The following is a 12,498-nucleotide window of genomic DNA, read 5'->3' on the forward strand; positions in this document are numbered from 1 at the left end:
GAGGGCTGGGGGGGATGGTGGGGGTGTGAGGAGCAGGGTACACTGAGCAGAGTCAGTAGGGTGAGAAGTGAAGTGAGGTCGCAGAGCGCATGGTTTTCAGAGGGCACGGTTAGGAACACTATTGGACTTTCCCGGAGGGGAACCCTGATGGGTTGTGGTCCCTATAAGCCCCCCAGATGAAGACAGGACTAGGGACAAAGGCAGGCAGCAGTGACCAATGGATACCCTCTCTTCTCAGACAACTCAGAAGAGCCATGAGGCTGAGTCCAGTGCCCTGATCTCTCTGAGTCTCTTGTCGGGGGTGGACCCAGGACACCTGTCCCAGCAACCGCAAGTCACTAGTTCACAGGACCAGGAGTCACTTGGGTCTTGCAGCCTCTCGGAGGTGGGCTCAGAGTTCCTACCTTTCTTTCACACTCATGAGCAGCCCCTGGACGTGGAGGAACTGGCCCAGCAGTGTGAAGTTTGTGCTGGACACAAAGATGGCTGGAGCCCCAGAGAGGGTCTGTTCCTCAGGGAGTCGGCGCCACCCAGTGGCTTTTCCCCGTACTACCGCTCTCCGGAAGAGCATCTCCCCAGCATCACCCCTCAAGGCTGTTGGTGTCTGGACACCAGAGGCCTCTTTCCCACAGCACAGGATGGCTGCTGCAAGGTGACAGCCAGGGATGGATGCCCTGTGATGATTGTGAAGAGGCTATAGAAGGGCAGGCAACACCAAACCTCTGGAATGCTCCATAATCTGTCCCTGGCCCATACTCTAGTGAGCCCTTGGCCAGGTCCCTGATGGCACATTAGTATGGGCACAGAGGCTAGGAGGGGCTGCCCAACTATACTTCAGCTCCTCCCTTGCAGGGAAGTGACTCTGGAGATACTGAATTACATACGATAATTCAAAGAGAGGCCTGAAACCAGGGCTGAGCCCATAGAAATGCCTAGTTACTTCTTGAAATTGTTAGACACCCAGATACTGGATGTGTGCTGTCTCACTCGGTCCTGATGACCCATGCCAATGGCTGTTTATGAGCAGGACAGCATCTCTTCAAAAATCAAAGGAGCACGGCCTCAGTCACCCGGGTAGCAGGTGCCAAGCCTTTCTGGTCCAGATCTGTATCCTCTAATCTCATGGGCAGCCCCACTGGAAAACACATAGCTAGGCATGGGATCTAGGACTGCAGAGAAAGTGGGGTAGATAGTGAGTCAAAGGTCAGTGTCAAACTTTCCCGTGGGGATCCCTCAATGGGTAAACAACATCACCAAGGGTTCTCCACTCTGCAGAACTGGCCTGGGTCCTACCACCCTCCACGATTGCCCCTGTAGAGTTATAGGGCCAGGGTCCATCTTGGCATCTGGGCCTGAATCTGGCTGACCCCTTGCTCTTCCTCATCCAGTCTGCCTTGGCAGGGCCAGACCTCCTCTCTGGGTTTTCACCCTTACCAGCCTGCTACCACTTCCTGGGAGGGTTCGTGTGTGACGGCAACCAGGATCTGCCTCTCTCTGGGGACCACGCTCTCGGTGATTCGGGATTTGTACCATATTACAGAAGCCCTGAAGAAAACCTTCGCACCAGCCCGGAGCCTCCTTCCCCAGTGCTAGGGGGCTCAAGGGAATGACCCCAACCTGGGGCTGCCAGCCTGTGGAGGTGCCGTGGTGAATGCAGCAGGGACTTCTGGGAATGAACCTGCCAGTCGGTGAGGGACAAAGAGAACTGGAGAGGAGGACCCCACAGATCAGTCCATTTGCCCTGGGATCAGAGCTCACCTGGTGCCCAGCCCTCAGACTTTTACTGTTCCTGCTCCTGAGGTGGGAAGAGGTCTTCGACTATGAGATCACCAGTGAGGGGGGGAATCATCTCTTTTTGCCACGGAGGCTCACAGGAAGAACCCACCCTTCTCCGCACATACCTTTTTGGTGCCTGATGACCTGATCTTCTACTCTGGTGTCTCCCTTCTCGGGTCTGGGCTTGCCTTTCTCATTGCAGCAGAAGGGAAGAGCCCTGTGCTACCCAGTGCCACCTGGGGCTGCCCCCAGAAATAAACTATCTTACCCCATCTCTCCTACTTCATTCTCCTAGGTGGGAAATCTGCCTGATGAGGTGTGGGGGTGGGTATCACCAAAGTGGCTGCAGAGGGCTTCCTCCTGAGTCCCCCTATGAACCCCATCTTTCCTTCTGTAGCTTGTCGCAAGCCTGGACACAGGGAGCAGGGGCCTCCTGGACAACTTTGTAAATAAATCCTGTTGGCATGGGTGCCTTACTACCTCAGTGTGGTGCTTCAGAACAAGGCTGCCAACCTCCCTCCACTGAGCACTCATGAGCTAACCCCTCGCTGGATTCTCAGAGGTAATTCCATTCTGCAGGTGAAGACACCGGCTCGGTGGGGCGGCAGACAGGCTTCTGGTTCTGAGAACTGACTTTAGCAGTTTAGCTGGGGCTGCAGAGATGGGGGGGGAGGAACCTGACTGCACAGCCAGGAGATCCAGCAAAGCTCTAATGTGACCCACTTCCTCTCTGGCCCCCATTCCCACCCTCAGGACCCACTCACTCTCTGCCTGCCCATTCCACCCTAAGGACTCCTAGAGAGAGAACTCTGCTATACCCAGAGCTCCTGTACTTCCTTCCATACCGGGTCTTGAGGGCTGAGGACTGCCCGACTCCCCTCCAATTTTTTCCTCAGCTGATGGACACAAGCGGCGAGCAGAGGACATTTGTCCGCTGTGTGAAGACATATTGCTGTGATTGGTTTCACAGAGAGCTGAACGACCAAGAGTTAGGCAGGAGGTATAGGCAGGACTTCCGGGCTGAGAGAGGGAGTGGGAGAAGAGAATCCAGAGGCAGAAAAGACCTGTGGAGACACCGAGGAAGCAGGATGGGTGGCGCATGCCAGAACAGAGATGGACAGACGTGGCTTAACCTAAGTTATAAGAGCTGGTTAGAAACAAGACTAAACTAAGGCCAAGCTTTCATAATGAGCCTCTGCATTGTCATTTGTGAGCTGGTGGCCCAAAGAACAATCTGACTGCATAGAGGTTCCACGGTCAGGGTGGTCTGTGTAGCACAGGGGAGTTCTGACATTGAAGGGTACTCGTGGAAAAAGGGAGTAGAAGGGGGTGACAAGGGCTCTCTGGACCTCTCTTTTTATAGAGAGTCCGGCTCTATTCTGGCAACTATGTTGTTCTTTTCCACCTGGAAGCTCCTACGTTGTGCAGCAGTGCCCTCTCCTGGCACATCTTGTCAAGACACGGTTGGTGTCTCCGTGGTCTAAATAATAAAATTCCTTGGACATCACCTAGGAGGGCACTGCCCCTGTCTTATAAAGAGTGAGCCAGCCCGCAGCAGCAGCCTCCAGCCTGGTGCAGAGCCCAGGAAACCTCGACCTCAAACGGCCAATCTACCTTCGCTCCACGATCACATGCAGTTCCTCAGCTCCGCGATGAACTGAGAATTCTCTGGACAGACCCCAGAGAACTGCCAATGAGGAGGAAGACCTGTTCCTGATGACAGGCTCACACAGCACCTCCAAAAATCAGCATGTGGAGTTCGGTCATTACCATCTATCTGTTCTTGGTGGGGATGGGGTCCTAGCGGTCAATAAAAAGGCCTGGAGGCAGAAAAGCAGCCGATGCTTTGGAAGCCCTGAAAGAAGCCAGAATTCTGTGGGGTTCTGGTAAGGCCCACGGAGAGGTGTCGCTACTGCCACTGGCTGTGAGGTGGCTGCCCCCTCAGCTCTGCCACGATCCAGACTCCTCCTCCTGCAGGCATCAGGTGGCCAGCCCTTTAGGCATTGCCCCATGGCCTCTCCGTTTAAGGTGCCTGAGTGCTGGCTGAACACCAGGCCTATACACAGGCTCAGGAGGCAGGGTAGTACCTGTTCTCAAAGGCGCCCCGTCTGATGGACAGACAGACTAAAAAGCCAGAGTAGACAGGGAGGCAGGTGGACATGTCCAGCCCAGACAGTCGAGATGGAATGTGGAGGTGTGCACTTTAGCAGAGGCCTGGCAGGGAACGTGGCAGCCAAGCAGAATCAAAAAGGAGCGGGCCAGAGAGCAGGGGGAGGGCATTCCTACCAGGGACCAGCACACCCAGTCCCACACAGGAAGGAATGTGGGGTGTGAAGGCCACACTGCCTGGCTGGACGCCAGCTGGACAGAGCTGAGGTGGTAAGGAGTGGAAACGCCACCGGACCTTGCTGCGCAGGCCTGCACAGGCCCAAACGGGCAACTAGAATGTGCAGGCAAGGCCACCCAGTGTCATGGAGGGCCCTGCCGAGAGGTGGCCAGAGCAGAGGCCAGGCTTCAGAAGCCTGGTGTGGCAACATTTGGAGAGGGAGCCCAGGACCAGGTCAGAGGGAACAAGAGGACCTATGTCCACCAGGCTGAGGCAGTGACAGCGTAGGCAGGGGCTGCCAGAGGACAGGGGACGCTGGAATCATTGAGAAGGGAGAGCACCAGGAGTTCCTGGCTGCAGGAGTGAGGCCTGGGAGAGAGAGGAGTGCGGCTCACACCGAGGCGTGCGTGCGTGAAAGCTCAGTGGAGGTGCAGTTTCCTACGTGGAGGGGTGCGGAAGGAGCAGCACTGAAGGTCAGCATTCCCGTGGACACGCTGAGTTGAGAGGGGAGTCTCCCAGGCACAGGTGTTAAGTAGAGCGGAAGTTCTGTGCTCAGAAGCGAAGCCTGGAGTCAAGTAGGAAGCTGTAAGTGGGGAAAGCAGCATCAGTACTGCCCCCAAGAGGGACATCCAGGGAGGGTGACAGTTTAGGTTCTGTTCCTGGAACCGGTGTTCTGCTGGGTCCCATACCCCAGGGCTCAGGGCCTGCTCCATGCTGCCTCTCAGTGTCGGGTTCTCCGTGCCCCTGTGTGTTTCAGGGTTAGAGTCACAGTGTGTGATAGGGAATGGGAGGGCTTCCATTCCTCTCAGGCCCGTTGGCAGTCATCCTGCCTGCCAGCAGTGCCGACTGCTCTTCGGGGACTTTTCATTTCCCAAATGGTCGCAGGCCCAGATCACAGGCAGAGCGGGGCACAGTTCAGGGACTAGTGCTGTAGCCTCAAGGCTGAGTGAGCCACCATGAACCTATGAAGTGAGCTCAGCCACAGGCCGTGACCTTTCACCCCCGCCCCATAGGGCTTTGCGAGCCCCCTTGCCAGTCTGTGCTTCCTGCTTCATTCTACACTCTTCTCCCAGAGGGGTGGCCTCGGCTCTGGAGTTAAACATTGGAGTCTGTGCTCACCTCACAGAGGAAGAGGGTGCACCCACACACTGAGACAACGGGGATGTTCTATCGGGAACTCACCAAGGCCAGCTGGCTTGGGTCTGAAAAAGCCTGGGATAAAACCGGTCTCGCTGAACATAGCGGACAGTGAGGACTACTGAGAACTCAAGAACAATGGCAATGGGTTTTTGATCCTATTGCACGTACTGGCTTTGTGGGATCCTAGGCAGTTTAGATGCTCACCTTACTAGACCTGGATGGAGGTGGGTGGTCCTTGGACTTCCCACAGGGCAGGGAACCCTGATTGCTCTTTGGGCTGACGAGGGAGGGGAACTTGATTGGGGGAGGGAAATGGGAGGCGGCGGTGGGGAAGAGACAGAAATCTTTAATAAATAATTAATTAAAAAAAAAAAAAAAAGAAGACAGGGCTACCGGAAGAGCTACCGACCACGAGCCTCGCTCCTCAGCAGGCCCTGCAGCAGGTGTCAGTTGTCAGACGCTTGCCTCAGGAGAAGGAAGCCTGACCAATTGCTCCTACACACTGACCCCAAAGTGCCAGTGGGACAAGAGCAGGCTAAGCAAAGGGACTTCCTCTAGGCCACACTCATCACCCCTGTCAGCCGAGTACTGGGGTTGGGAACCAGGGCTGCACCCCTGCTGGAAGCTAGCTGGACATGGGTGGACACAGGGTCATTTTCCTTAGAGGCAGGGGAAGGCAGGACATTCTGAATGGAACAAAGATGCCCCCATGTAGCTAGCCTGGATGTCCCTGGACTGTAGTGTGGGGCTGGCTGGGTGTGTGGTCTGCCTACAGAGCAATCTGAGCTAAAGAGGGCCCCCCTTTACCTTTGGGCTGGGGCAGTGTAGGTTGCGGCAGCACCTGGTGTAACTCCCCACTACCACCACACCCCCCAGCTATACCTGAGAGAGACTTTGGACCATTAGGTGCTTTGAACACAGGTCTCTGAGAGGACACCGCTAGAGGAAGGGCCTCAGCTGATTGGAACCACACTGTAAAGCCAGCACAGGACAATACTAGAACCTTCCAAATGCCATCTCGGGCTGGGGGCGGGGCTAGATGTGAGGGCAGAGGGGCAGGAGGAGTGTTGAAGGGAGAGGCCAGAAAAGGCAGGTGGCGTCTGTAGATTGTCCCTAGAATTCTGCCACCACCCTGTAGCTGTGGGATAGGGTCTTGTTTGCTTGCTCAGCACCTCAGTGCTGTATTTGAAGATGCACACAGTGATAGGGAGGACCCGTCAGGGCTCTACCTGAAAGGCTTACACACCAAAGCCTCTGTGTGTAAAGTCAGAGTTGACCTGAGCCAGTCTCATGTGTTGGATGGACCAGAAGACTGAAACCAGCCGGCAAGAGCTGACTTCTTTCAGGACATCACATGGTTTGCTTTTAGGTCGTTTACGCTCGTTGAATGAGGCTTACCCAGATGATCAAGGTTCCACTGACTGCAATCCTGGTCACACACACAGATACAGTCATAGCGTAGGGCTAGCATCCTGAGTCACATGCACCACCACCCACCCACACCATACACAAACCCCTCATGGCACCACCTGGATTAGTGTTTGGTAGAATCACTCTGCCACATGCATGTGTGCATCAAAACTTCTGCCCCCAGGAGGAGGGGGCAGTACGTGCCAAGCCCACAACATCCTCTGGCTGAGGCAGTAACAGCCATGTATGTAACCATAGTATAAATACAGGGGGAGGGGTGTTCCTTGAGGTGGTTGAGAAGTGTTTCTGCCAAGCTGAGAAACAGGACTTGGGCCTATGGGCTTCCCCAAAGTACGGCTGTGTCTGCCTAGAATTCTGGCCGAGTAGAATGGGAGTATCCGTGGCTTGGGTTCTGGCAGCTGCTTAGTAGGGTCAAATGCTCCCTAGTTATATCTCCTTAGCTCCAGACAGGTTCTGGAGGGAGTTGCCAGCCTTGTCCTTGCTGGTCTGAAGGCTGACCAGGGTGAGCCGAGCTGTGGTATGGTGGTCTCTGAGAAAACCTCACTCACACAGAAGGTTCTGCCAAGCTCCTGACAAAGTGCTGTGAATGTAAAGAGATGGGATATTGCAGATGGAAATCCAAAATTGTCTGCTCCTATAACCATCTTCTTATCGTCCATATCTGCATCTGGCTTACACCCCTTGGGCTGTCAGTAAAACATCTGGACTGAGGTGAGAACACTGGCTTCTACCAGTACAAAGGCTGAGAATGCATCAGCGAGCATCTACAGCCTACAGTAGAGTTTCCCTTGCTTCATTAAGTCTGTGAGATGCTCTTGTGTCCATACAGGGGTGCCCACTCAGGGCAGACCTGTGTGCAGGAGCAGGCTGTGTGCCCACATCAGAGGAGATGGCAGGATTTTGCCTGCTGGGTAGGGTTTTCTCGGGCTTTTCCCTGTGGAAGCCAGAGTTGGGGGAATAATTTGGACTCTGTTCTCAAACCAGGATCTGGCCATGTTCCTCCCCTCCTCTGGTCACTTTCTGAAGGTTTTCCACTTCTGTATGAGATGCCTACACATTTTATACTCTAAACACAATGGCTTTCCTGGACTGTGAAGTGGGCTCCACAGACTTGCTGAAAGGAGTAAGCCAAGACCTCAGGGAGGGTGCTTCTGTTAAGTGCAAGATAGTGGCTTCATCCAGAGCTGGCTTGAAGCTGGTTTCTGGGTGAAGTGCCTCCTATACCTTATTCAATTACTCACTGATAGATGGAACTCTCAACCCAGGGCACGTGGATGCTGTGTGACCTGGAGAAGGAGAGAGAGTCTCTTAACTCTAGAACTGGCTTAGAAAATGGTGCGTATTCCATCTTGCAGTGAACCGGTCATGGCTTTCAAAAGCCCATCGAAGCACTAAGAATGCTGTTCAATTACAGTTTGTGTGCATGCATGCGTGTGCATGGGTATGTGTGTGCACATGAGTTCATGCATGTACATATGTGTGGTTGGATGAGAAGAGGACCTAAAGTGTCCTACTCTGCCTTCTACTGGGCTGGCTGTCAAGCAAGCCCCAGCAATCCTTCTGTCTCTGTGACCCCTGCCCCCACCTCTGATGGGCCAGGCACTTAACCATGCCAGGCATTTATGTGGGTCCTGGGAACCCAAATTCACATCCTCATACTTGGACAGCCAGTGCTCTTTCCCACTAACCCATCTCCCCAAACCTTCATTTATTTATTGCCAGCTGAGTCCTATTGCAGGCAGCCTTTGGTGTTTATAAACAGCCCCCCTCCACCTCCTTCTTCTGAACAACTTTGCAAATGTGCCCTAAATGGGCTGGCTCCTCTGGCTGCCACTTTCACCTGGAAGGCCCCAAGGCTACAGTTATTGGGAAGCGCGAGGGAGGGTGGTGGCCAGAAGTAAGTACTAAGGGAATTCCCCTGGTGACTGGGGCAGCCTTCTGGATCACACCTAATGAGTGCTGTGCCTTTAAGATCCTCTGGGGGCGGGTTGTCAGCCACCCGCCCTCATTCGCTAACTGCCCCAGCGCGGGTGGCTGGAACACTGAATTTGGGAAGAACCTCCTGGGTGATCAAGTCGCCTCGCCTGCGCTGGCTCTCGCGACCTGGGCCATGCCCGACGCACACTGAGGGACGTTGCTCTGGCTGCGGGAGGGAGAGGAAGGAGAGGCCCAAGTCACTTTGGCCATGGGCAACTTCCAGTTGGAAGACTTTGCAGCGGGCTGGATCGGAGGTGAGTGTGCTTGCCAGACTCCCCCACTCCCTCCCCCGCATTACAGGGCAAACAGCGGAGGCCCAGTGCCAGCGGTTTGCACCTGGTGTTCTCGGTGCGGTGCGCTTTGCAGCTCCGCATTGCCCGGTTTCATCAGGAGCAGAGTGAGCAGAGTGAGCGATGCCTGCAGCACCTGGCGTCCCTAGCCCAGTCCGCTTGGCTGGTCCTGTCCTTAACTTCTGAAGCCGAGCTCTTAAGATTCACAGTGATTTCTTTGAGCTTCTGGTTTGCCTCAACGTCAAGTTCGGAGGAACTTGGATCCCATAATGATTAAACCGCTGGTCAGGGCAGACAACCAATGAAGCCACCTGAGTGTGTGCACACCCTTCAGTGATCTGGAGCAGGAGCCCACCTGGGTTTGGGGACGCGTCTCCAAGAAACTTGTGCTTAGGTTGGCACTTGGCTTGGCTCCTAAATCCCGGTGTCAGGGTGACCAAGAACCTGGACTTTAAGATCAGGTTGGTCTCAAAGGCCCCTGGAGGGAGTGGAGCTCTGTGGGGCATTTGCCCAGGACAACTGAGAAGGATCCCTCTGGTCCCGCTGCTGGCACTTATGAGCCCTCGTTTCTTCAGTGCCCTCCTCTCCTGTCCTTCTGAACCCAAGCAGGTCCCTCTGCTTGGCTGTCACTACATTTTACCCTACAGGACTGGTACAGTTAACATAATGACAGACAGTCTCTGAGTAAAGCCCACCTGCTGCTTGCTGTGTGCTGAGGTCCCTGTCAATCGCCTTAAGTTGTCTTCCTTGATGACACGTGCAACAAACTCACCACAGTGCCCTCCACATTTGTCTGAAGCCCTACAGACTTTCCCAGCTCTGGAAACGACTGCTCTAGCACCCTACATTTTATTTATTCTTTATTTTGCACCCCTGCATTCAGATATGTAGGCTGAGTGTGAGCAGGGGGAAGGGCGCTTGGCTCTGAACTGCTGCTCGGGACCTGAGGATGCCTGCCCCACCCTGGGCATTGGAGCTCCTGTCTCAAAGCTGGACCAGCAGAGCGAGGTTTTGCCTGCTGTTCAACTCCATGCTGTTCAGTTCAGGGGACGGTGGAGGGTGAAGAAGACAGGAGGTTCTAGACCCAGCAACCAGCGTCCCTGTGGCCTGACTTGTTAAGCCACCTCTGCTGGCAGAGATGCTGTCTTTTTTATCAGTGTGGTGGAAGGATTCTCCCTGGGAAAGCAGCCCTGTGTGAATGCCAGTTGCTAGGGACCACAAAGGCTTCTTTATCTAGGTGACTTTGAGACACTAGATACTTTGAGACAAGTATGTGAGTAGCCAGGCATTTCTGTTCTTTCTCTTCCCTCTTCCTCCTTTTCTCCCCTCCCTTCCCTGCCTTCTCCTTATTCATTCAATTGTCACTCCTAATTCCCTTCCCCTGGAACCCAGGGGCTTTGCCTATTCTCCATGATAAAGTTGCCGGCACATTTGCCTCTTGTGTCCAACTTCTCTTGCTTAGCATAATAAGGTTTTTTTTTAGGGGTCACCCACATTGTAACAGGGTCTGTACTCCATTCCTCTCTGTTTTGTGCCTTTATCTGGGGGAGATATGAACAAGTGGCTATTCACCCCAGATAGAGCATTGATGACAGACCAAAGAAATGATTCTATCAAAGTCTCATTGAACGAGTCCGTGAGTTTACTAGAGTTACTTTCAGGAGTATAGGCAAGGGGTTAGTCACGGGAGCATGGGTGACTGACTCAAGGAGGGCTGCAGCCCTGAAGAACCCACCCCTGCATGACTGACAGTTCCTAAAAGTCGCTGCACATCTGGTCTCATTTCAGCTGGACAGAGTCTCCTCCTTCCAGCAGCCCTTACTGTGTATATAACTTTGGGAAGAGGACCTTGTAAATCTTATGAGTTTCAGGAAGTTCTGAGACTTGTGAGTTTTCTTCCAGGATGGGATGTTTCCATAAGGAGGAAATGGCTACACAGTACTAATCACAGCTAGGTAACGGTTCATTGTTACCTATAAATGCTATATTTATTCACTGTATGTCACTTGAATTTGTCCCCCGCGAGGAATGCCGTGGTGACCATGGCTATGCTTATTCTTGTTTGAGTTCTTGCTTTCAGTTCTTAGGGAAATATCTAGGATTGGATATTGGGGATAGGATGAGTCATGTAGTAATTCTGGGTTTAACTTTTTTGAGGAATAACCGATTTATACAGCGATGGCACTGATTCCCATTCCCGTCCAAAACATACAAGAGTTCTCAGGGCTGGAGAGTGCTCAGGAGTTGAGAGTCTGCCCTGCTCTCCCAGTGTAGTTTCAGGCATTCATATACTCATAACCATCTATCTAGCCTCTATGGGTAGACACCACACACATGTGGTGCACATACATATACATGTGAGATCCATTTTCTTACCAGGCAGTGGTGGTGCACACCTTTAATCCCAGCATCCAGGAGGCAGAGGCAGGTTGATCTCTGTGAGTTCAAGGCCAGCCTGGTCTACAGAGTGAGTTCCTGGACAGCCAGGGCTCCACAGAGAAACCCTGTCTTAAAAAATACTCAATTTCTTTGTATCTTTTTTATATCACTTTATAATTTATTTTCCTTTAAAAAAGAATGCAATCTATCTAGTGGAAGTAGAGGGAAATTTCATTGCTTTGGTTTACATTTCCCTAGTGACCAACGATGTTGAGTATGTATGTTCATGTTGGCCATTGGCATATTTTCTTCAGAGATGTTAATTTTGGCCATTTAAACAATGTTTTAGGTGTAAGAGCTCTGTGTGTATTCTGGACTTGAGACCCTTAACAGATTCAAGTGGTTTGTAAACAGTATCTCCCAGTTTTAAGCCACTGTCTTCACTTTAATGCGAGTATCTATAGTGATGTCTAGTTTACGGACTCTTTTTCTCTCATTGTGCTTTACTGTAACTACAAATGTTACAAAACCCAGGTTACAAATTATTTCCACATATTTGTGTCTTTTAATTTCTTAACCTTTTGCTCTATTTTGGATAAAAGTGAGGCAGAGTCTAAATCCATTCTTTGGCACATGGATATCTAGTTGACTCTGAGCCGTAATTCTCATTTTGGAGTACTTTAAATAATAAGCTCCCAGCTTGAGTCTACTCTCCGGCTTCTTTGGTACTGGATCAGGCCTCGCGCACTGGACGCCCCCTCTAGTAACTGTTGACTGACATGCCTTTGCTCTCTGGCCTCCTCTAGGGGATGGCAGGGACACCCAGGAGTCCAGGGTTTGGGTGACCAGGTGCTGTTCTTTGACCTACAGGTGCAGCTGGTGTCATTGTGGGCTACCCTCTGGACACAGTCAAGGTACAGTAGCTGTGTTTTCATGACCCTTTGGGAAGGTACCTGGAGTAGGTCTGCCCTTGGAGCCATGCCTCTCTCTGATCTCTGAGGACTCTCCAGCCCAGGGCAGGCCTTCTGCTGGCCCAGGGGAATGTGATGTCAGGGGGCTTGTCACTGACTCCTGTCTGCCTGCAGGATTTTGTGAGTTGGTGAGGAAGGAGACAGGACACGGACTGATGAGTGTCCGCCTCCAAGTACCTGGGGACTGATGAGTGTCCGCCTCCAAGTA

At 52.8% G+C, this 12,498-nt stretch overlaps 2 protein-coding genes across 2 annotated transcripts in view; both read left to right on the forward strand.

Moving 5' to 3' along the window:
* Positions 1-217: 217 nt before the first annotated feature.
* LOC126502607 (uncharacterized) lies at positions 218-1,843 on the forward strand. The gene is made up of 2 exons (XM_050143766.1): positions 218-676; positions 1,389-1,843. The coding sequence occupies exons 1-2, from the start codon at positions 218-220 to the stop codon at positions 1,608-1,610; spliced, it is 681 nt and encodes a 226-aa protein (XP_049999723.1). The 3' UTR covers positions 1,611-1,843.
* A 6,856-nt stretch (positions 1,844-8,699) lies between these two features.
* Positions 8,700-12,498, forward strand: part of Slc25a48 (solute carrier family 25 member 48) — a 35,386-nt gene continuing 31,587 nt past the window's right edge. Inside the window, exons 1-2 of the mRNA XM_050144232.1 lie at positions 8,700-8,904; positions 12,190-12,233. Coding sequence (XP_050000189.1) covers positions 8,859-8,904; positions 12,190-12,233 — 90 coding nt within the window. The 5' untranslated portion in view covers positions 8,700-8,858. The remainder of the gene's footprint in view (positions 8,905-12,189; positions 12,234-12,498) is intronic.

Source organism: Alexandromys fortis, unplaced genomic scaffold, assembly GCF_014885135.2.
Source record: "Alexandromys fortis isolate MF-2015 unplaced genomic scaffold, M_Fortis_MF-2015_v1.1 scaffold_1, whole genome shotgun sequence".
NCBI lineage: Eukaryota > Metazoa > Chordata > Mammalia > Rodentia > Cricetidae > Alexandromys > Alexandromys fortis.